The following is a 23,864-nucleotide window of genomic DNA, read 5'->3' on the forward strand; positions in this document are numbered from 1 at the left end:
TCCGGGTGATTCCTAAGGCACCTTGTTCAATGGGAAAGGGCTGAAGTGGCAGGAGGGGCACATGCTCAGTGTGGCTGCTCCCGGGGGGGCGGGGGGGAAGGCATGGCCGGGGCTATGTGAACGCAGGGTCTGCAATGCCGTGGTCAGGGTTGCAGGTAAAGGCGATGGTGACGGCGTAACGGGTGCCCCAGTGGACCTTCTCCACGCGGTGCAGGTTCTCGGACCCCGAGGTGAAGAAGGACACCCGACCTGGACGGAAGAGAGAAGTGACCCGAAGTGACCAGAGGCCAGCACCGCTAACAGCACACGAGGCAAAGAGCAAACGCAGACCTGGAACACCAACAGCGACCGGCAGGTCTCCCAGGAGCAAGTCCCCCAGGGCCACGGCCCCCAAGGCCATGTCCCCCAGGGCCACGTCCCTAGGGGTGTGTCAAGGTTGAACAACACTGCCCACCTAATTCTCAACACATGAAACACTTCAGAATCAGAAGAAGGTTCTTCAGTGAAAGATTTAGCTCAGCAACTGAGTAACCAAAAATGAGAAATCATCTCGGTTTTTGTAATCCTTCATGTTTTTCCTATCGGGCCACAGGGCACTGTCAAAAGCAGTGACACGTGACACCCAGCCGTGGTGCTGGAATCTTCTCTGGTCCTTAATCCGTTCAGCTGCTGGAGCTGCAGGGCGTCTGGAGGCCCCTCCTGCCCGCCGAGCCCAGGGCTGCACCCCTCCCGCGCCCACCCACAGAGCGGGGGGACCAAACCCTGAGCTGCTTCAACTCCTTCCCACACCCTTGATGTCCGAGCTACCTCCTGTCCCCTTCACAGCTTCTCCAGGGGGCAGTGTGGACCCACCAGCTCTGTCCAGTGTCCACCAGACTGTCCAGTGAGGACAGTCCCGTGGCCAGCAGAACACTGAGCCAACCCAGGTGGGCAGCCTCACTGGTCTGACTGGGCTCCCACAGGCGATGCCACACAACAGGGGAGACGTGGCAGCAGGGGATGGCATGGCGCGGTCCGGGGGCCAAGTGGCCGGGCTCTCCTGGGAGTCTCTGGGAGTCCTTCCCCACACACCAGGAGGGAGGGCACACACTCACAGGGCAGCTCTGGGTGTCCCTGCCGGGCTGGGGGCCCCGGGGGCTCTGGCGACCGCTGTGCTGTGGCAGCAGGGACCGAGGGCAGCAGGGCGTGCGGAGGCCTGCCTGCCCGCCTGGGGCCGCCGCGGGAGGTCCTACCTGCCCTCGGCTCCACTGTCTTGTTGGCTCCCTCCTCCACGAACACAAATCTGCCACCGCCGAAGTCGTCCAGGTAGTCGGAGAGGTAGAGCAGCGAGGTGTAGTCGAAGGAGCCGTAGGTCACCTGTGGGCGGGGCGCGACAGAGCTGGTTGGCGACCGGGGCTCGTGGGGCACAGCCGCCCAGATGGTCACCGGCTTGCGGGCCGCGGAAACGCCTCGGTCGGGCCCACGTGCCCGCTTCTGCCCGGGGCTCCTGCGCTGCTCCCACAACCGGGCCGTGGCTCCCGGCAAAGGCAGCGTGTGCGGACGCCAGGCGGACAAGCCTGCACCACGGCGGCTCCTGGGACGGCGGCCGTGTCACCGCGACCTAGTAGCTCCCACCTCCCGCGTCGGCACACGGAGCAAACACAGCAGCGACAAGTGCTCTTGCTCCTTCTTCACGCTGGGGCGGGGGGGCAGCCAACTGTGACCTTTACCGGTGGGAATACCAGCCGTCTTAACCCCCTTCACGCCCAGCCCAGAAGCACCAAGCACACTGCGGTCGCAAAGCCGTCGCCACCGTCCGTCCCCAGAAACCTGCTTAGTACCTTCCCCAACTGAAACCGTCCTGTGAAACGCTCACTCCGCCCCTGCCCCTGCCTGTCTCTGACTCTGAGGACCCCAGGGGCCTCATCCTGGCCAACCGACAGCATCTGCCCTTTTGTGTGCGAGCCCCTGCGGGCAGATGCGGCCTGGGAAGACGGCCCGGGCCATGCGAAGCCGAAGGCCAGGATCTGGCAGGGGCTCGTCTGGGCACAGACCCTCTGACAACCGACCCCCACCCCCGGCCCGGACGGGCGACGTGAATAGGCGGCGGCTATCACTTGTTTCCTCCGATGCCCTGAAGTCAGGGAGGCGAGGCCCTGCTCGTGGCCAGCGCGGACAAGGGCGCCACACGGACACGTTGTTTTCCGAGCGGCATCCGCAGGGCGTGGTTTAGAACTTTCAGCTGCTGGGAAGAGCTGACTGTCTGCACTGTGCAAGGAAGGCCTCGTCCCCAGGGGCCGACCAGACCAGTCGGGATCTGGTCAGTAAAGGGAATTACTGAGATACACGGTTTTGTTTTGTGCCAAGATAACGATGTGCGGCAAACAAGGAGTTTTCATCACATAAGAACCTTTTGCAGGCTGGTGAATTGCTCCATGGGCAAGTTTGGGCTGAGAGATGAAAGAAGTGTCTTAAGAACTCAGTCCGACTGTCAACACAGCCCTGGCACACAGCCCGACTCCCGCCTGCAACGGCGGGGCTGGCAGCCGGTCGCACACTCGACAGACACCTGCAGGCATCCTGGAACCACTCAGAAGCTCCAAGCCAATCTCACACGACATCCCTGACCAAGGCCCAAAAAGCCTTCCCCCACCACCATCTCTACCCCGTCACTGTGACGACAGTCACCTCCTGACGGGAGGGGGGCCAACCACGGTGCCACGGTACCAAGAGCGACGTCACCTTCTCATACACTCGGCACCAGGCCACAGGAGGCTGGATTCCTACACACCTGGGCTCAGCTCCGCATCCCCCACTGAGACCCTGTCTCGGATTCCCCTCGTCCCGAATCCCTTCACCAAACAACCTCAGGGAGACAGAGGCCTGCGCCTCTCCCGGGGCCATGCTTCCCGAGCAGCTTCAGCCGCGAACCTCACGTCCATCGGAACCACACGTGAGCGGCTCCGGTGCGGTGGGAGTGGAGTCCACAAAGCGGACCCTCTGCCACCCGTCCACCCCCAGATACGGCAAAGGAACCCTCAGAACGCGTGTGAAAACCAGGGACCTGGGTAAGGGGCCGTGGGAGGGGCGGGTGCGGGCGTCTCCGTTCCGAGCTGGAGACCAGAGCCGCGCGATGACCAGCGGACGCCACGTTCTGGAGTTCTCTTGTGTCCGAGGACAGCTTTTGGCCACACCCACACACCACCCAGCTCCTGTGGACCCTCCCGGTCCGAGCGTCGCTGTGGAGAGCCTGAGGCTGCCGACGTGCTCTGGTCCGAGCGTCGCTGAGGAGAGCCTGAGGCTGCCGACGTGCCCGGTCCGAGCGTCGCTGTGGAGAGCCTGAGGCTGCCGACGTGCTCCTGGCGGTGTCTCCTTCCGCCTGAAGTGTATTCTCCTTGAAGTTCGAGAACGCGGTCGGGCCGTGTGCCGTTGTTTCTCCTGAACTGACCCTTCCTGGCGGTGGAGGGCCGGCCTCCCTTCGTGAGGGAAGTCCTCCTGGGCTCCGGCCCCCGCCGGGGGCTCCCTTCTCCACGCGCTGGACGTTCCTCCACACACATCGTCTTCGCCGTCAGCACCCTAACAACCGTTTCCAGCTCTGCAGGCAGTGGTTACCGCACAGCTGAGGCCTCAGCTGTCCCCTCGCGCAGTGACCCTGGGGCGAGGGTTACCAATAGGCCAACAGCCGCTAAAGCCACAAGGGGCACGGGGTTGGACCACAGGTGGACCGCACTGGCATCTGCACACCCTGGAGGAAGACCACAGGGCCACTGGGTCTCCTGCCGTGAGGCCAGAAACCCCAGTCCTGGCCTGAACCGGCTGCAGGCCCCAGAGTAGCGCTGGCCTGCGGCAATCCCTGGCCACAGACACCATGTCCACTGAAGCTGACTGACCAGTGACATACCGAGGTCCTCAGCTTCAGTAACCATGCCCCTGTGCTCACGGCCATGCGTGGTGCTGCCTCCGTCAGCTCAGTTGAGATCCAACAAAGGCTGAGCACCCGGCTGGGTTTCAGAGGCAGAGCCCCACTGGCAAGCGTGGTTCCAACCTGCCCTCGCCGCCCACCCCATGCTCCCTGGGTGTTTCTCATTTGCTTTGTCCATTCTAGCTTCAAGGAACACAAGGGACAGTCCTGGGTCACCTGAGCACACCTGCCGCCAGCCGCCCCCTGCAGCCCTCAGGTGTCCCCAGCACCACACTGAGAACACGGGGGTACGTGGGATGGGCTCCAGGGCAGCGGGTCAGGATCACGGATCGGCTAGGACTGTGTCTAAGAACAACAGATCGAGAACAGAGAGCCGGGGGTCCTGAGTGGTTGCAAGATGTTCCTGCAAAGAGGCAGGGTGTGGGCGGAGGGCAGGCCCGAGCGGAGGCCCCGGCAGCCGTGGAGGCGACAGAGACTGCCTGGGGGGCCCGGAGTAGAGTTTGCGGTTCCAGGGGAGGCAGCCACGGACGACTGGGTGCCACGGGGCCTGCCAATTCTTAGCGCACATCTCACTGTCCAGGGGTTTTGGGTCCAACCCGAAGGTCGGAGAGGAAGACGTCTAACCCCAACCACAGAAACGCCACGGGGCAAATGCCTGGGAAGCCAGGCCGTGCGCCCGGCCGGAGTGGGTGCTCACCTTGTCCACATGCGCGTGCCAGTACTCGTCGTGCGCCGTCCGGGCCCGCGTGCTGTTGATGCGTGAGAAGAACGTGGGCTTCGTGAGGCGCAGCGCGGACGCGCTGATGCCGAAGGCCCGGGCGACGGTGAGCTGGACCCTCTGCCGCACATCCCTGTCGGGGGGGACACACGTCAGAGCACACGCACTCACGCGCGTACCCGCACACACCGAGCGCACTCACCGCCCATGCACGGCCACACACGTCTGCGAGACACGTGTACACACCCACACATGCCTCCACATACGGTGTCCACCACGTACCTGCGCGCACCGTGGGAGGACGGGGACCGGGCCCAGGGCCACGCGGGCGCACGTGCGGGAGGGACGGGGACCCAGGGTTAGGAGCACACGTGATGCAGCCCCAGCACAACAGGATGGGTTATTGTTTCAACATTTCCAAACCACTGGCTGGTGTCTCCACGTGGGCAGCACTAGCTCAAGGGCGCCCCCCTCCGGCAGGGCACCACCTGGGGGCACAGCAGACTTTTCCGGGGACCCCCCTGAACTCATTTCAGCCAGTGGAGGGGTCACTCTAACCCCAGCGACGCTCACAGAACTTCTGCTGGGCCGACGACGACGGCCGGTGCGTCACCCTCCAGCGAGGCCGGAGGCCCGTGCACTCAGCTCTCCCCAGCCCACCGCGAGGAAGCGTCGACTCCGTGCGCTTTGATTTCTTCATCTCTGCTCACCATCAGGGCGCGAAGTTGTTTAGCCAAACGTCCCAGTTCAACAACCTGAAAGAACTCGGAGGCTTGTGGCCTTCCGCCACGGTCATCCGGCCACACACTCCGCGGCTGGCCTGCTCCTGGCATTGACGGTGCTCCTTCTGGAACCCACGCTCTGCGCAGGTGCGCCGGCCTCCCATTCCTCGGCGCCCGCTGCGGTGACGGTGCCCGGGGGCCCCCCCCGATGGTCCTCTGGTCCTCACGGTTCTCGGTTCTGCACGCCTGCTGCACACGCTCCCTGAGGTCGGCGGACGGACAACAGCCCAGAAGAGACGGGAAGCAGTCCGACGGTTCTACCTTCCTCACATCCGAGAGAGCGAGCTCAGGGACTGACCGAACCCAGCGGACGTCCTGATGAAGCCTGTGTCCAGGGCCTCCGTGGTGGCCTCCGCGAAGCTGCCTTCTCCAGCACCCACGTGCCCGGCAACAGCACTCATGCCTCTGACTGGGTTTTCACTCCAGAAATACAAACTCTGTCCCATACGTGCGACTGTCCTAGGCCGCCTGTGCAACCACCAGCCGCTCCTGACCGCGGCTGGATGGACACCGCTTCCTCTCTGCAGGCTCGCTCTCGAATGAGACACAAATCCGCTGTTTTCTCTTCATTTGCAGTGAGCATTTTTACGCTTCGTAGACCCTTGAACTTACGAACATTAAAATACTCGGGCTTTTCACTTAGCGGTAAACACGATAAAGCGAACGAGTCACCGTCACCGAGTGACCGCAGGCCAGGCTCCCGTCCCGCTGGTCACCCAGCCCTTTGTGCTACAAAACCCCACCTTTCCCCAGGCCCAGACCTCAGGGCCCACCCAGGGAGGTCACTAGCGTGCGGCAGGGGTCAAGGGCACCGCTCACTGACGCTACTATTTGCGTGTCAAGTTCACCTGACCCTTTGCTTCTCTCTGGACCAGGAGCCCGGCTCACTCTCCGGCCGTCTCCCTGGGAACGTCACCAAGGGGAAGCGGCCACTGGTCCAGACCGCGAAGCTATGGTAGCAGCGGGCTCTGCTGACTGTGGTCAGGGACGGGTGCTAGGGCTGAGGAGACAGAAGGGCAACGTGGGGTCCGTGTGGTGATGAGGCGCTCGGTACCGTGACTGACAGCCCTGACGTGAGCTCCCCAGAGGACAGAATTGCACACGCTCACACAAATACGGTAGAACTTGGGATTCTGAGCAAGATGGTGGGGGCAGCACCGGGGCCGGCTCCCGGGGGCAATGCCCGGTTCTGCTAACACCAACTCGTGCCATCAGGGGAACTGGGCGAAGGTACATGGGATTCCATGATGTTATTTCCCAAAATAGTCTATGAGTCTTGATTACCTAAAAATTACAAGTTTTACTTAAAGAAAACCACTCCCTTGTGGGGGAGCTGTGGGGGCAGGAGGGCCGTGCCTGGCACCTGGCATGGGGAGGAAGCCTGGTGCTGGCTCCTGTGCTGTGACTTGTGAGTGCGCACGGCCCCTTAGCGCCCTGGGCCGCTCGTGAGGCTGTTGCAAGAGCTGCTGGACCCACCTGGGGCTGGGGCAGAGAGCAGCCCTGGGCAGACGGGGGCTCACGAGGCCCCCACTGGCCTGCTCCTTCCACAGGTCCTGTGGGCTCCATGGCCTGGCTAGACCCACAGCGACGAGGCAGGGGCGGCCCTGTGCACCAGCTACAAGCACAAAGTGCCCTGGACGCTGGCGCAGACCGTAACCCCACAGCTGTTCTAGTACATTCTGCCCGTCAGCCCTGACGGCACAGGGTGTCCAGGAAGGAGAAAAACTGTGGAGCCAGGAGAACAGCCCAACCCAGACAAGTCCATGAGTTCCCTGCCCCGCCCCCAGCGGGGTTGGGGGTGGGGGTGGGGGTGAGGTACCGCCCCAGCACCCACCCGCCAGGACTCTGATAAAGTGAACTGTGCATTTCAAGGGACCCTCTGCTCACGAAGTGCCCAGACAAGCCAGCGGGGGGGGGGGGGGGGGCACATCCCTGGGCACCTGCAGCACCTGGCTCGGGCAAGGGTGGACACGGGGTGGGGTGGTCACTGGGCACGACTGGGTGCTGTGGTTGGATGGACACAGTTGGGGGGGAGAGCCCGGATCAGGGTGGGGTGGACAAGTGGGTGTGGCCAGGGGCGTGGCATGGGCGGGTGGGCATGTGGGGAGGGTGGCCTGGCCTGGGGCCTGGCCTAGGCCTCTGAACCCGGCCTGGTACAGGTGGTGATTGCGTGGGCGTGGCCCAGACAGGTGGTGGGCGTGGCCGTGGTGGGCTTGGTGCGCCTGGGTTCCCACCCTGGATGGGCGGGGCTCTGGTGGCCCCGACCTTCAGCCCAGCCACCCGCCTCCGCTCTGACTTCTTCCTCACCGGTACAACTGGAAGTCCTCTTCTGAGAAGACGGTTTGTATTTTATCTCCAAAGTATCTGTGAAAAATAGGCTGTTAACACATGTAACGTTTCACTGCACAACACTGAATCTTCTTTAGCTTCCTTGTTTCCTCCTGCGGAAGAGCCCTGTCCCCACAGGGATAACCAGTGATCAAAGAGGGGGACGTCACTACGCTGAGGCTGGGGAATCTCTGCTTCTCTGGCCTCAGGGAGGATCAGGGTCCTATCAGCTCTTTCCAACTCTTTCCCCCCACCCCAGAGCCTGGCCTGACTGTCCGTCCTCCCCCCTTCCTCTAGCTGTCCCTCGGCCTCCAGTAGGTCCTGCTTTCTCAAGAAGGCCCCTGAGGAGCCCCCATGAAGCCGGAGACTGTTCCCTGCAGCTGGTGAACCAGGATCCTGCCCCTGAGAAGGGCCCCGCCCCCCAGCTCTGGCCAAGAAATGCAGGGGCACAGTGAGGGCTGCAGCCTGTCTGGGCTCTCACCTGTACAGGTTCACAAAGTGCTTCCCGACAGACAGGGCTCCTGAGTGCAAGTCCAAGATGGACGCCTGGAAAAGATGTGCACAGACAGGGTAGCAGGGTCCCCTTCCTGTGAGATCCATCCTACCCTCCCCTGGGGTCAGGCAGGCGATGCCAGGTCTCAAGAAAGGTGGACCCGGGGTATACGCAGGACAGATCTCATTCCCTCCCGCACTGTCTGATCTCCTGAAAGCGGTGCACAGACCTGTGAACTCCTGCAGCTGAATCATACCCCCAGCCCTGCTGAGGTGTCACGGCCGGTTGAGCTGTACAGTCTGATGAGCTTTGATGTCACACACCCGTGAACCACCGTCACCATCAGGATAACAAACGCGTCCCAGAATGTCCTTGCACTCCTCTGCCTCCTGCCTCCTGCCTCCCTCTCCCCCCCACCCCACCCAGGTAACCACCAATGTGCTCTCTGCTGTCACAGGCGGATGTCCACTTTCTAAAGTTACACGTGGTCATGTGGGATGGGCTCTTTTTGAGTCTGGCTCCCTCTCCTCAGCACAGTCACGTGGTTCGCTCGAGCTGCTGTGTCCGCAGACATCCACCCCATCTCCCTGCTGAGGACACTCCATGGTTTGGGGTAATACGACCACATGGGTTGTTTCCAGTAAAGCTGCTCTGAACACCGGCGGACAAGGCTGTGCAGACAGACGCTTTCAGGCTCTTGGGTAATCCCCAGAGGCGAACTGCTGGGTCCTACCTTTCACAGGCCCGTCAAAGTGTTCTGTACCCCTGCCCACCCCACCTCTATGGGTCCTTCCCCACGTCCAGGAAAAGTGGTCACCAGCACGGACCATTTTCACACTATCTGGAAGCTAACTATATTTCTCCTCATTGATGCAGTGACCAGCCCCAGGGTTTGAACACAATCTGAGCTTAATAACTGTCAACTGAACTTAAAGGCGTCAAATCAGGTTCCTTTGCTGCAAGATGATTTCCTGAGGGAAAGCCCAGCAAAGAGTAAGAGATGAGTCCATGCACAAATGGGTTTTTAATAAATGCTACTCCTGAATCAAACCAAACTGAAATAAAAGGAGCTGAATTTTCGGAACTCCAGGGAAAAATTTGCAGAATAAAATAAAGTCATGCAGATAATCACAGAAATACATAGAAATTCTAGCAAAGTCCATAAACGAATCTTCCCAGGAAGGTTACATGTCTTGAAACGTGTAGACATCTGGGTCCACATATGGCAATAGTTTTGCCATCAGAGCACAGTGCAGAGAAGACTATCTCCCACAGCCTCACACACTGGGTGTTCAGAACCCCACATGGGAATGCAAGCTAACGTGCGGTGTTTGTAGGAACACGACTCCCAGAGGCTGCCCGGATGAGACACAGGGCTGCCCTGGCCCTCTGTTCCCAGCAGCCGCCGGGACTGATCGTCACAAACTGGGGACTTAAACTCATCAGGATTCGTCTTCTCACAGCTACTGAAACCAGAGACCCTGAGATCAAGCTGTGGCCAGGGCCAGGCTCCCTCTGAAGGTCCAGGAGAGAATGCCTCTTGCCTCCTCCAGCTTCTGGTGGCTCCAGTGTCCCCGGCTTATGGCCGAGCCCCTCCTCCTCCGTGTCCCAGGCTTATGGCCGAGCCCCTCCCCCTCCGTGTCCCCGGCTTATGGCCGAGCCCCTCCCCCTCCGTGTCCCCGGCTTATGGCCGAGCCCCTCCCCCTCCGTGTCCCCGGCTTATGGCCGAGCCCCTCCCCCTCCGTGTCCCCGGCTTATGGCCGAGCCCCTCCCCCTCCGTGTCCCCGGCTTATGGCCGAGCCCCTCCCCCTCCGTGTCCCCCCGGCTTATGGCCGAGCCCCTCCCCCTCCGTGTCCCCGGCTTATGGCCGAGCCCCTCCCCCTCCGTGTCCCTCCCCCTCCGTGTCCCCGGCTTATGGCCGAGCCCCTCCCCCTCCGTGTCCCCGGCTTATGGCCGAGCCCCTCCCCCTCCGTGTCCCTGCGGCTTCTCCTCTCTCCCCTCCAACCTCCTCATACAAGGACATGTTTGCCATTGGACTCCGGGTCCCCCACCAATCCAGAATGACCTCATCTTCAGACCCTTAACTTAGTGGCGTCTGCAAAGATTCCTTTTCCAAATAAGGCCCTATCCCCAGGTTCTGGGTGGGCGCATTGTCCACGTGACCCCCTGGAAACCACCCCAGACCCCTGGCCCCCTGCACTCTAGTGCCCACACCGTGTCTGTGGGGCCTCCCACCTGGCGGCTGGGGAGCATGTCTGTCACCGTGTCCTAGGAGCCCTGCCCACTTTTGCCTCTCCCCAGTCCAGGCCTGGCCACCCTCCTCACTGGGCTCCTAAACCCTCTGTCAGCTCACTGTGCGCCCAGCCCTGCCTACCCTCCCCAGATTGTCCGAAATATGAATGAGATCTGGGGAGGCTGCTGTGACTCACTGTGAAGAGGGGGACAGTCTTGGGCCCACTGACTATGGCCTTTCCATGCTGGTGACATGCAGAGAGGAGGGACACCCAAGGCCCCCCGCCCACAGTGGCTACTTGCCCTTGGGTGGAGAGCAAGTTAAAGGGGTAGAAAGAAAACTGAAGCAGGAACTCACCCCTCCATCAGATCCTCCCAGGGACAGCCCCTTCTCGGCTATGCTGCGGGGGAAAGGTCATTGTAAGTCAGGATTTGGGTAGCGGGATCGTCTGTGATATAGCTAGGGAAGTAACCGCTAACACGATTCTTACAATGTTAATAGATTATTTAATATTTGTGATATAAACACATATTTAGACCAAAAATCTTGATTCTCAAAGTTAAGGGAGTAAATGACAGTATTTCCTCACCATGTTGTTAATTAAACACAACATTTTAGAAACAACTAGGCTTAATTTCCATTTTTAGTACCGAGAGCTGGTGCCCACCCAAATGGGCCAAGCAACTCCCACTGGATCCCTGACCTGGTCATCACTGGCTGGGGGTGGGGGGGCGCCTTTGTGATCAGCAGCCAGGGCGGCAGAGGAGCCGCGGAGGCCTGCGGTGCACCTAACAGGACCTCCCGCCTCACTGAAGACTCAAGAGCTTCCTGACAAGTCACAGCAACTGGGGAACGGAGCTGGGGAGCGATCAACCCGGATTCCAGTGACTCCTGCCCAGGGAGCCCCTGTGGTGCTTTCTAGAAACAGGAGGAATGTCTCCCTGCTGGGACAGATGGCTGGGCACACAGGCGGCTTGAGGGCCTGAACCGCTCCACCTCGCACACAAAACTAAACACTTCGTGTCTGAACAATTTGTTGCAAAATCAAAGCTTGAAGATCTTGTCTTTAAAACCCCAATAGGGGGGGCGCCTAGGTGGCTCAGTGGGTTAAGCCTCTGCCTTCAGCTCAGGTCATAATCCCAGGGTCTTGGGATCGAGCCCCACGTCGGGCTCCCTGCTTGGTGGAGAGCCTGCTTCCCCCTCCCTCTGCCTGCCTCTCTGCCTGCTTGTGATCTCCCTCTCTCTGTCAAATAAAAAACAAAAACAAAAACCCAACAAAGAAAAATCCAGTGTTGACAGCATCCGAGTAAGACTTCCTGCCCGGTCAGAGTCACAGCTGGTCAGCCCCGGGGCTAATCCCCGGCCAGTTTCAGGACAGACACTGAACTGCTCTCTCGTGTTCCCCTGCCGCAGCAGGGAGCGTCACGCGGGCGCCCGCTGGGCTCCCCGAACAGCCAAGAAGGCAGCATGTCCCTAGGCCTCCTGCACAGGTCGGAACCACTTCCCCCAAAGAAGGCTGAGGCCTTGGCAGGCTCCATCAGCAACAGCCTCAACTGAGGGCAACAGCCGTTGCTTCCGGAAAGTGGAAAAGCCCACTTTTGCCCTTGGAAGCGCATGAGGAAATTCTTATGGAATTCTAATTGAATTTCTTTAAATCGTCTCCCCCACCCGCCGTAGTAACTGCTTCCTGTCCCGCAGCCCCACTTTCCTGCTTGTTCAGACAGAGGAGTCTTGGGCACCTGCGGATCCTCTGGGCTTCGTCCCTGCTGATGACGGTGTCGGTGACGCCCCGGCCACACTTCCTCGGGGAGCAGCCTGCAGAGAGCGGAGCCGGAATGAGACGCTGACCCTATGCTGAATCCCAACAACGCCACGTGTGTTTATGGAGGACTTGCCTGTAGGCGGCCCTCCACAGGGCACTTCTGCGGGGCGGGTCTGCGCCTTCCACAGGATTCGGGGCCAGATTCGGCAAATAAAATGCAGGACACCCCCAAAGAGGTGTGGATTTCAGAGCCGCAACAATGACCTTTTTGGAGTCAGTGCACCCTCTGCAGGACACACCGACGCCCGGCAGGACACAGTACACTCGGGGCGGCCCACATCGGGGGACCCGAGGGAAGCAGCCTGCTTACCCTGGGGAAGAGATCCCTGAGCCGGAGGCGGTGTCCGTGACAGCCTGTGACCACGGGTCCAGCCTTCCGAAGCCCCCGTGAGAAAGCCCTTCAGGACTGAAGCTGTGCTTATACTTCTGGTCACTGTCCTGTCCCAGGGGCCTGGCAAACACTGTCATCAAAGGTGCCCACCGTGCGTCCCGCCCCCGCACGCCCTCTGTCTCTCCACAGCCGGCAGGTGCAACTGCTTAGGGCGGGTGTGGACAAGCTCGGACGGCACCGAAGCCGGGGCCGGGATGAGGCAAAGCGTCCGACACGGACAGGCTGACAAACCCCTGGCGTTCCAGCGCACAGGGCGGCCGCTCCCTCGTAGGAGTCCCGGCCAGTGAGACGGAGCCGAGGGCCCTCTCAGGGCAGGTGGGGCCGGCTGACCTTCCGCTTTCCACCCTTCTTCCCCGGCCGCAGCCTGCAGCCTGCGCGTGGAGCGAGTGTCCCGGGACCACGTGAGCCACGCACGGAGGGTCAGTGCTGAGGGGCTCACAGAGCGGCCAGCCTGGGGGCCTCTCTCTGCACCCTGGTGTGTGGGAAAAATAAACTTCTGCTTGGGGGCCATCGGGGGGGAGTGTCCCAGTTTCAGGAGACCAGACACGGTCCTACTGATCCCACTGGTGTTTTTATCACAAACAAAAGCCACGTGCATGCTTTTTTAAGGGTTACCCCCTGAACATGACGACACGAACGGTACAGAATAAAAGCAGATACAACAATAAAAGAAAGCTGGGAGCGTGCTCTGTGTGTGATGACTGCACTTTCACACAAAAGAATCATGACAAGGAAAGACGGTCATGTCTGCAGGTAACAGAGCAGGAAGACGGAGACAGGACAAACAGCGGCGGACGGCATCATTTCAGATACGAAACGGCCAGCACGAAGACCAGTCCCGAGCCGCTGCCAGGCCCACAGTCACGCGGAGATCCCCGCACGCCGCCCTCAGGACATGATGGACAAGGAGACAAATCCGTGAGGGTGCGGACCAGGAGGATCCCAGGATCCCTGCAGGCGCCCGTCAGGAAATAGTTCCCCGGTCCACGCAGGACACTAACAAAAACACACTGGGTCAAAGAGAAAGTCGGAGGGCGCCTGGGTGACTCGGTCGGTCGAGTGTCTGACGCTTGATTTCAGCTCACGTCATGATCTCAGGGTCGAGACATCGAGCCATGACCGGACCCACACTCAGCTTGAGGTCAGCTTGAGACTCTCTCTCTCGACCTGCCTCCACCCACCACGAGCAGGCACATGCTCTCTCTCTCTCTCAAATACATCAGTCTTTAAAAAAGGTAAAGTCCGAGCCAAAATCCAAGGACCTATAACATACAGACCACATTATCTAGCTACAATGCAATTAGATTAGAAATCGATCATTTTTTAAAGATTTTATTTATTTGACAGAGATCACAACTAGGCAGAGAGGCAGGCAGAGACAGAGGAAGAAGCAGGCTCCCCGCCCAGCAGAGAGCCTGATGTGGGGCTCGATCCCAGGACCCTGGTATCACCACCTGAGCCGAAGGCAGAGGCTTTAACCCACTGAGCCAGACAGGCGCCCCTTATTATTTCTTTTCTTATTTTATTTATTTACTTATTTGAGAGCAAGTGAGAATATGAGCGGGCGTGGGGGACAGAGAGAGAAGCACACCCCCTGCTGAGCTGGGAAACTCCAAGGCAGGACTCGATCCCAGGACCCGGAGATCATGACCTGAGCCAGAGGCAGAGGCTCAACTGACTGAACCCCCCAGGTGCCCCCAGGGGTCACATTTCTTGGTGGGGCATTTTCCGCAGGGACGACCCTCTAGGACACTCTACAGCCTTTTCTGGCTTCCGTGTTCTCATCCTCTTCCCCTTCCCAGTCCTGTCCTGTCTCTGTCAGAGCGCAGGACACCTCGGTAAAATGCTGCCCTTGTGCAGCAGGACTGCCCTGCCTTTCCCAGTCCAGGTGTAGGTCAACCCACCCGAAGGAGGGAAAGTCTGCCTGTACCCTGCCCCCGGCCCACACACCACTTTCAATCTGATTCCCACCAATTCGCGGCCCCAAAAGACCGTCGCATCGCCAACACCGCGCGCCCCTGTGGACAGGCTGCCCCTTCCCAGGCCGCAGCAGCATCGCCTACCTTCAAACCGCCGGTGACTGTCATAGTCCTCCGAGCAGGGCACCTCGATGAACCTGCCAGGCAGGATCTCGCTGCGGTGAGCCAGGACCTCCGTGATGCTGTCGTCGCCGCCCAGCCTGCTCCAGAGCAGCAGCCCGGCCAGCACGGCACAGGCCCCCAGCACAGCGGTTCTCAACCACTTTGTCTGCACCTCCCGTGGGGCCTGGACACTCTTTGTGCTGAGGACAAAACACAAGCACCGTCACCCAAAGGCACCCGTGTGTGCTGAAAAGATGGGCGGTGATGACCAGGAACCATACCCAAGCTTGGTTACTGTTCTGCAGCAATGGGGGTCGGAGCTACTCACGACCAATCCAGGGGCACTCGCCAGCCTGAGAGGACGTGCCAGGGCAGGCACCACTCCTCCCCTGCCCCATCTGCCCTGTGCTGGCAACAAGATGGGCTGCCGGCCGGGGCCACAGAGAAACCCAATCTGTGTTGCCAATCAGACTGCCTACAACTGAAACTGACCACCAGGAACCACGTGCTGGGGCGCACACCCATGCCCACATCCACACCAGGCCCCATGCCCCCACCCAGGGCCAAGGCCCATACCCAGACCACAAGCCTTTGCCCAGGGCCCCAGGCCTGTGCCCCACGCCCATGCCCAGGGGCCACATGCCCATGCCATGCCCAGGAACCAGGCCACACACTGAGTGTGAGTGAAGGCCACTGCACTAAAAACATGAGCCAGTCAAGAAGAGAATACAACCACAATGAAAACAACTTGCAATTAAGACACTTTTTTGCACAACCTACACTCCTCACTGCCATGCTGAAGTTGCATGCGTAGATCTGTGCACACGTCTGTACCACGTATATGCCCACGTGGGTCTGTGTGTGCGTGTGGGTTAACTGGGAAGCTGAGTACTTTGTTTAGGAAAGACTTGGTGACTGTAGAGCTCAAAGAACTTACAAAAAATAAGAAAAAAGATCAAGGCACCCTTTTAAGGAGGTGTACCCTCCTTCTTCAAGTATGTGATTAATCCCTAAAAAGCAGGGAGTCTGACTTCCTTTTTTTTTTTTTTTTTTTTGACAGAGATCACAAGTAGATGGAGAGGCAAAGAGAGAGAGAGAGAGAGAGAGGAGGAAGCAGGCTCCCCGCTGAGCAGAGAGCCCCATGCGAGACTCGATCCCAGGACCCTGGGACCATGACCTGAGCCGAAGGCAGCGGCTCAACCCACTGAGCCACCCAGGCGCCCCTGACTTCCATTTTTATACGTCCCTGGACGCTTTGCAGTGCGATATGAATAAAACGAATTCCAACAAATAAACCGCAAGGAGGGCACAGCATGGTCACACCGCGTTGAGTGGATACCTGATGATTTTAAAGAGGGACCACAGATACCTCAGGGGGAATAGGGGGCCTGCCTAGCTCAAAAACATCCCCACCCCAGAGCTGCTGTCTGGCCTCAAGGCCACCCAGCCTTCTCTCATCAGAGCAGGGTGGACACCGGACACCCAACACCAGTGAGCCCATCATTTCTCTTCCCCTCAAATCCCAGACAGGGCAGGGAGACGGCCAGCCCGGATCAGCAGCAAATGACTGGAACCCTGACCTGCAGGCGGAGCTGCGGGCCACACCTTCTCCCCACCCCGCGGCTGCCCCGTCTGAAAGCGACCGGCGGGACGCACGCACAGAGTCCCAGACGCTGAAGACGCTGCATCCTGGCGGGATGTGGAGCACCACCCCCCGCGGGCTCTGCTCAAGGCCAGCACCCCTGCTCGGAGGAGCGGGGCTCCGACACAGAAGGGGCTTGCTGTCCGAGTCTCAGAGCAAGGTCCATGGACGCTGGGCAAGCTCTGGGGCCCGCGTTCGTCCTGGCTCTGACGACTTTCCGAACAACCCCCTGGAAGGCTCCGTGATGACCCTCGTGCGCCCACCGGGCCGTCCACTCGCCGGCCCTGAGGACAGCGCACGGGACGAGACGACGGGGCCTGGGAACCCGTGCGCGTCGGGAGGCCGGCCGTGGAGGCCTCGGGGCAGGTCCCCGACTCGCGTGCCCGTCGGAAGTCCGAACCCCGAGCCTCGCCTCTGCGCCGCACCGGGACGCTGCAGGCCACGCCCCCTGCGGACCACGCCCCCACCGAAGCCACGCCCCCAGAAAGGGCCACACCCCTCGCCTGGCCACGCCACGCCCCCCGCCGCCGCCCGCCCGTCCCTGCGCTGCTCGGTACCTGCTGCCGCGGCGGCGCTCGGCCGTCCCGCTGCCCTCGGGCGCCTTGGGCGCGCCTCTCCGCTGAGGCGCCATCGGGCCGGGCCGCTGCGGAGCCGGGCCGAACGCGGGAGCCGCCCGAGCCCGGGACGAGCGCCGCGAGAGGGTGCGCGAGGCCGGCGCGGCCGGGGACGCAGAGCGACGCGCTCGACCGTCGACCCCGGGCCTGGCGGCCAGACCCGAGCAATCGCAGGCCGAGCGCCGAGCGCCGAGCAGGGCGGGGCGGAGCGGAGCGGAGCGCGCCCCCCCCGCGGAGCCCTGCGCCGCCCGCCGCCCCGGGAAGCCGCCGGGCCTGGGGACCCGCGGTCGCCGTCGTGTGCGCGCTCTCCGCGGCCCCCGGGGTCTCCCCGCAGGGCCCGGCCCGGGCTGTGCCGTCGGCCCCGCGCTGCCCTCCCGCGGCGCTCACGGCTCGCGCGCTCTCGGGGCGCCTGTCGGGACGGGGCTCGCCCCGGGGCCGCTCCCGGCGCTGACCGCGGGGTCTCCGTTCGCTCCCCGCGCTCGGCCGCGCTCCCGGGGGCCGGGGCAGCCCCGGCCGGCCGGCGCGGGAGGAGGTGAGTGACGCGCGGAGGGCGCCGGCGGGGCCGGGAGACGCGGGCGCGCCGCAGCGGTCAGCGCCCGGGTCCGGAGCCCGGTTCGGCCGCGGCGACCCGCCCGCCGGGGCTCGGAGCCCGCTCGCCGTGTAGACGGTGCGGGAGCGAGTCCGAGCGAGGCCCCGCGCGCCCGCGCTCTTCGCTCAGGGTTTGCGGGCGGCGCGGGGTTGCCGGCGCGTCTGCGGCGGGGCCGGGGCGCGGGGGACCCTGTGGCCGCGGAGGGCTGCCCACGCCGCGCGCACGCCCCGGAGCCCGACCCCGCAGCCCCGGGGCGCGGGCGGTCTGCGGGCTTTGCCACAGTCCGGCTGCAGGAGCCGCGTTCGGGACGCGTTTGCCCGAAGCCCACCGCGTCGGGGCGAGACTGGGTCGCCGCTGAGACGGCTCTGAAGACGGCGTCTGCGCCAGGAAGTTGAGCCGGAGCCTGCGCGCGGGTCCGCGCCAGATTCCGCGGGGGCGGGGGGCGCGAGTCGTTTGCGTGACCCACCCGCAAGCCCGACCCACATGCAGAGATTTCTCTCGCTTTTCTCCTCGGATCCTCTGTTTGTTACAACGGGGGTGGGGGCTGCCCTCCTTCCCGGGACGTCCCTGCCGGCCAGACCTTCCCCAGGTTAATAGCAGCAGCGAGTCCGCCCTGACGCACGCGGGACTCATTTGCTTTTCAAAGTGTGGGCGGCCTGTCCGGCAGTCCAGACGGGCTTCTCTGACCCTCTGACCCGGACCCAGTTTTTAGTGACTTCTTCCATGCAGCCAGGTCGGGAGCGGACCTCCTCTGTGGAAATGTACCTTACTTTTAATGCTCTTGAAAGTAAAATAAAGGATAGATTTTCTACAGAACATCATACTGTAGGACGTGAAAGTCGCTTGTTTTCACCAGCACAGTATGGACAACTTGAGACGGTCTTTAAAGCAATTACTTTGGGGTGGTTTGTGTTGTTACAGATCACAGCCCTGTTAGGAGGAAGCCAGTGCTCTTCTATGTTAGGAGCAAATCCTCACTGAATGGCGGAGGTCCCTTTATTTGAGCATGAAGCAGACTTCTTGATTCATTTTCGTGTTGGTGAAATGAGTTTCCTCCCAGCGAAAAACGCAAAACTGGGCATGTGGGAAAGGAAGCACAGAGTGGAAGGGGCTAAAAGGGGCCTCTGCCCATTGATAACTTCGAATTTCTCCACTAGGAAGAAGTGCCCAGGCAAGAGATTTTTGTTATATGACTTCATGAAAAATAGCGAAATGTCAGGCTCTTCACCCTTTAAGATGCGATTAGTTCATTTGGACCTTAAAGGAGCTCCACCAAAGGTTTCCTACCTCTCGGAGGTAAGTGCCCTTTCCCTGTAGACAATCTTCCTTGCCTCAGGTTTGGTCTTCAGAGTTGTGAACAGTATTCTGTAGAAATGTGTGCTTAGAGCACAACCGTGGGGTCCTAGGCGGGGGCACGATGGTGGCAGCAGCAGAGATTATGAATTTCCATCAAATCTCTTCATAGAACAGAGCAACTAGGATAGGAAAAGGAGGCCGGGGCTAGGGAACCCAGCAGAGGAGACCCACAGCCTCTCTGTTGTGGGCCGAATTGTGTCTCCCGAAAAGATGATGTTCAGATCTTAACTACTCGTACCTATGAATGTAACCTCAGTTTGAAATAGGGTCTTTGCAGTTACAGTGGACGTAAGATGAGGCCACATTGGAGTCAGGCAGCCCCAATCCAGTAAGTGACGTCCTTATTGGAAGAGAGAGCTTGAGACACAGGGGCGCCGTGTGAAGACAGAGGCAGAGATCGGAGGAATGCGGCTGTAAGCCAGGGAGTGCCGGGACTGCCAGCAACACCAGACGCTGGAAGAGGCAAGAAAGGGTTCTTCCCGGGAGCCTTCAGAGAGAGCACCGCCCTGCCCACACCCTGACGTTTTATATTTCTGGCTCCTAGAACTGGAAGAGGAAATTCTCGTTGTATTAAGCCACCCAGTTTGTGGTCATTGGAATAGCAGCCCTAGAAAACGAATACACTCTTCAACAAAAGTAGGTACGAGTATCCCCGTGAATTCCAAAATGGATGTGGTACAGCATCACCCGTGTGGGAAGAGGAACCAGGCAGGAGGCATGGAGGAGAGAGGAAGGAATTCTGACAGGTCCAAGACCAGAGGACCCAGGCCCGCAAGTACAGGTCCTTCATCAGAGAGCAGTGGGGGAGAGGTTTCACTGGCTGCAGTGCAGAAAGACTCAGGAGAAGATGCTGGAGAGGCCTAAGGCTCTCAGAAATATCTTCCAGAAACTTCTAGAAAGGCAGAGCCATGCATAAAGCACACAGTGTTGAGGAGAGAAGCGTGGGGAGCTGAACTGGGGCGCAGGAAGTAGAGCAGAGCGAAGGTTCTAGTGTGGGGAGCGAGGAGGGAGAGGCGGCCTGCGGCGGAGAGCCGGACGAGAGAAGAGCGGGCGTGAGCAGGCGCCGCGGAAGGCATCCTATTGGGAAGTAAGTACGGAAAGAGAAAATGCCACGCATGAAGGGATAAACACATCCTGACAAATGGGAAGATACAGAAGATAAGCAAAGAAGGTCCAGGTCACCTGTAGCAGGAGCCCTCTGTTATCTGGGGCGGCTGGGCCAACCACCCCAGACTTCAGGTCTTATAGCGGCAGCTCATCGTTCCTTGTTTCTGTGGCTGGTCCGCTCCGGGCTGCCTCCCGTGTTGGCGGTCCCCTGACAACCAGGAACACCTGATGGCCCAGGATGGTCCCACGCGCCCAGCAGTTGTGCTGGCTGTCCACTGTGCTGGCTGGTCCTGCACGCGGGCCCCCTCCCTCCCAGCGGCTAGGCCAGCCTCTCAGCGTGGTGCTCACGGGGCTTGGAGAGCACAGGAGCCAAAGCCGTGAGTCTCAAGTCAGCTGGGAACGGACCCCCGCCTCGATGTGGACGGCGCTGCCATAGCCGTGTTTCCAGTTTGCAGCGGGCCCAGAGAGGAGAACACGCGCTCGGGGCCCCAGAGGCAGTTCCCTGAGGTCTGGGGTACTTGGGTCTGCGCACGGAGAGGGCAGAGCTGGGGCGCCTGGTTGGCTCGGACGGTTGAGCATCTGACTCTCCACTTCAGCTCAGTTCATGAACTCGTGAGTTGTGGGGTCGAGCCGAGTCAGTGTCCCAGCTCTGGGCCGGGAGGTCGCTTGTGCCTCTCTCCCTCTGCCCCTCCCCCACGCACGCGCTCTTCCCTCAAGTAATAAATAAATCTTCAAAAAGGAAAGAAAGGGCATACTGTATACCGAGGATGGTGGACATTAAGGCGTCTTTTAGTAAATGTATCAGACTTCAAAGAAAATGAAAGTGAACAAGTCTTTTGGGTGTTCGGGGGAAAGCTGCAGGTTCTGTGTGAGGGAAGGATAATCAGATCAGCATCAGGTCCTTTGAGAGCAGCGTTTAGGACAGAAGACAAGGGCGTAACGTACTTAAGATACTGAAGGATGTCGTATCCATCCAAGTGGACCATCGGGCACGAAAGCCGCAGGCCAGCTGTCATGAACGTCCAAGGAGTGGGTGAGGGACTCAAGACCAAGAGCGGGTGCAGCAGCAGCAGGGCTGGAATGACCATGTAACAGCCCAGAGGAGGTAGGGTTCCAGCCAGTGACCACAGGACGGACGGCACTGCAGTCCCCCCACCGCCCCCGTGCAGCCCCCGGTGAGTGGGCTTCGCGGCGATGTCAGCAGCCACTGAAACCAGGAGGCAGAAGTTCAAGGCGTGGGTCTGACTGACGCACTGGTCAGCTGGGCGCACTGGTCAGCCTAACACCAGTCTTCTAGAATCATCTGTGAAGTACTTTTGCCCAAAGAAGGACACCTGGGTCCAATGCCCCCATCATGTCTGACCACCGTCACACACGAGAGTAGGAAGTCGGCAAACACACTACAGGACATCAAATCCAAAACCTGAAAATGATACAAAACAAGTGACTCAGTTTCCTCAACAAATAAATTCCAAATTAAAAAAGCAGAGGGGATTATTAACGATCAGGAAACCTTCAAAGATCTATTCAAACGATGCAGTGTGTGACCTTGTCTGGGCTCAAACAAGCCACATGTGAGACGGTCTTAGCACAGGGAGGTTTGAACAGGAGTGACACTGAAGACTTGGTTAGGTGGGATCCTGGCGTGTGGTCGTGTTTCTGTAAAAAGTCTTCATCAGGGAGGTATACTGAAGTGTTTACACACACAGTTGTTTCGTCTGGGATTTGCTTAGAAATACTCCAGTCAGAAAGCGGGAAATTAGGGGAAACGATGTTGAGTCTCGGGGACAGATGTGCGAGGCTGGCATAGCCCGCCCCGCGCGCGCGCGTGTGTGTGTGTGTGCCCGCACCGTGCGGGGGTGCTCACTTGCGCGGCTTTACAGCGAGGACCTTCCCCGTCCCAGCACCTGGCAGGAGTGTGTGTTGGGGGCACCCGGGCCGCCCCACCCCACAGCCTCCCCCCGACCCACGGCACAGAGATCACCACCGACCCCAACAGCCAAAGCGCCAAATAGGCGGTGGCGGTCGGATGGCCCCAGGGGGCCGAGGAAGTGGGAAAATGCCCAGAAGGTTGTGCGGCGTTGGCCGCCTGCCTGACCTGCGTTAGCTCACTCCTTCCCAGTCTGTCTGCCTCTCTTCGTAGCTGGCGTCAGCTGTTGGTGTGCGTTGTCCACGGTGAGGCTTCAGCCCCAGGCTGTCCTGATTCCGTCCAGCTTGCTCGCGAAGGTCCCCATGCTCGTGGGAAAGGAAAGCTCCCACAGACACGTCAGCAGGAGTGTGAAAAGTCTCGTGGAACCTGCAGGGACCCTTGTCCGGGGAGGGCTTGCTGTTTACCTGCTGGAGGCCCTTCCGGTGGGGCCCACGATCCCTTTTCCACCCCAGACTTGACATCAGGCCGGAAGGAAATAATTCTGTGTGGTAGATGTGAACTAGATCTGAAAACCCTTGAGAGTAAGAACTCGTCTCCTTTGAAACCAGGGTAGAGGAGGAAATGGGGCTGAGCGTGGGGAGGCCCCATGAGCGCAGCCAGGAGCAGCCCGCCGCCGTCCCCCTCAGCCCGCACCGCCTCGGGGTTGACCACGAAGCTGAGCCACGGCTCCGTTCCATAGGTGCAGACCCCCGTGCCGAGCGAGCGCGTTGCCGTGTCAGCGTTTGATCGGTGCGACACAGTACGCGTTCCAGGTTCGGCGTTTCCAGGAGAAGTGAGAATATCGACCGCCCGTGTCCCCGGGCAGGAAGACCGGCCACGTGTGGCACCTCTGTCAGCCTCCTTCACGCAGTCGCTTCCTCACAGCGTCTCTGTTCCCCCAGGTCTTTCCTCTGTTCCACGCCTTGGGCGCCAACGGGCTCCTCCTCGAGTATGAAGACATGTTTCCCTACGACGGCCGCCTCAGGCTGCTGAGAGCCAAGCACGCATACAGGTATCCCCAGCCACGGAGAGAGCAGGGCCACCGGTGGTGTCGCAGGCTGGGCGAGGGTTTGGCACGGGTGGGCAGCCCTCTCCTGGCTTTTAGACTCCTGTCTTAGTTACAAAAATAAAATACATTCGCTGGAGAAAATTTGAGAACATTTTGGGGGGAAGGAGACGGGGGGGGATTAAGGGGCCGGGGATGCTGCTCTCTAAGGCCACAGTTGGGACCTTCTTCAGGAAAGCAAAGATTAAAGGGGTCGGAGGGTCAGAGTCAGTAAACGCAGATGAGGCGGCCGTGGGCACAGCCTGCTTGGTTTCCAAGTTCTGGTGTCTGTGTAAGTCAGTAACAGCCCGAAGGGAAAATGACCAAAGGACATTTGGGCCAAGTCCCCCCCAAAAGTAAAAATGGCCAATAAGCAATATGATAGTGATAAAGTGAATTAAATCAAGTGAAATGCCATTCTGGCCATCAAATTGGTGAGGATTTTGTAAAGGTTCTGATGCTCGGTGTTCCTGAGGGTGGGAAAAAGCCGACATCCGGCTGGCGGCCACCCTGCAGGGAGGGTCGGCTCCGAGCCAGAACTGCACGAGGGGCTTGTGCCCCGCGTGTGTGCGAGTGTTCACGCTGCAGGAGTTGCTGGAAGTCTCCGCTGTCTTCATGCTGCTCACTCCGTTTTTCTTCTCCCGACAAACGTGTTCTGTTCGTTTGTTTGTTTGTGGCGTGGAAGCAAGTGCTGGGACACCTGTGGGGCTTGAAAGGGTCTGTGTGGAGCCCGTGCACTGGTAGAATTGGTTCGGAGACGATCACACACACCCAGAACCTGGAGCTCGCCTTCATCTTGAGATAAATTCCTGTGTGGGAGCTCATGCCGGAGCAGGCAGCGGCCCTTCCCGGT

General features: G+C 60.2%; 2 protein-coding genes across 6 annotated transcripts in view; one reads left to right on the forward strand and one right to left on the reverse strand.

Annotated features, from left to right (window-relative positions):
- OGFOD3 (2-oxoglutarate and iron dependent oxygenase domain containing 3) lies at nucleotides 1-17,126 on the reverse strand. 2 transcript variants are annotated; one of them, XM_032319666.1, is made up of 9 exons: nucleotides 16,949-17,126; nucleotides 14,732-14,949; nucleotides 12,195-12,270; nucleotides 10,813-10,855; nucleotides 8,211-8,275; nucleotides 7,709-7,765; nucleotides 4,599-4,752; nucleotides 1,233-1,356; nucleotides 1-249 (listed from the first exon to the last, which is right to left on the reverse strand). In XM_032319666.1, the coding sequence occupies exons 1-9, from the start codon at nucleotides 17,020-17,022 to the stop codon at nucleotides 113-115; spliced, it is 948 nt and encodes a 315-aa protein (XP_032175557.1). In that variant the 5' UTR covers nucleotides 17,023-17,126; the 3' UTR covers nucleotides 1-112. The 2 variants fall into 2 exon arrangements, with proteins under 2 accessions (XP_032175557.1, XP_032175556.1); XM_032319665.1 differs by lacking the exon at nucleotides 1-249 and adding an exon at nucleotides 256-735 and having other exon boundaries at nucleotides 16,949-17,052.
- The window catches only part of HEXD (hexosaminidase D), a 16,250-nt gene continuing 9,511 nt past the window's right edge, over nucleotides 17,126-23,864 (forward strand). For 2 of the 4 annotated variants that reach the window (XM_032319661.1, XM_032319662.1), the window contains exons 1-3: nucleotides 17,126-17,537; nucleotides 18,752-18,890; nucleotides 22,869-22,978. In XM_032319661.1, coding sequence (XP_032175552.1) covers nucleotides 18,792-18,890; nucleotides 22,869-22,978 — 209 coding nt within the window. In that variant the 5' untranslated portion in view covers nucleotides 17,126-17,537; nucleotides 18,752-18,791. Of the gene's footprint in view, nucleotides 17,538-17,994; nucleotides 18,891-22,868; nucleotides 22,979-23,864 lie in introns of those variants that run through there. The other 2 variants (XM_032319664.1, XM_032319663.1) reach the window with 2 other exon arrangements.

The sequence above is a fragment of the Mustela erminea genome, chromosome 18, assembly GCF_009829155.1.
Source record: "Mustela erminea isolate mMusErm1 chromosome 18, mMusErm1.Pri, whole genome shotgun sequence".
In the NCBI taxonomy this organism is placed as follows: domain Eukaryota; kingdom Metazoa; phylum Chordata; class Mammalia; order Carnivora; family Mustelidae; genus Mustela; species Mustela erminea.

What these genes read in the sequence shown, in the direction of transcription:
- OGFOD3 (XM_032319665.1), bottom strand. Translation starts at nt 17,022, where the DNA reads ATGGCGCCTCAGCGGAGAGGCGCGCCCAAGGCGCCCGAGGGCAGCGGG. An exon ending in GAAGCCCAGAGGATCCGCAG is followed by an intron (nt 10,856 to 12,194) that starts GTGCCCAAGACT and finishes TTTCCCCCGCAG; the next exon opens with CATAGCCGAGAAGGGGCTGT. An exon ending in TGGGAGGATCTGATGGAGGG is followed by an intron (nt 8,276 to 10,812) that starts GTGAGTTCCTGC and finishes CATCTTTTCCAG; the next exon opens with GCGTCCATCTTGGACTTGCA.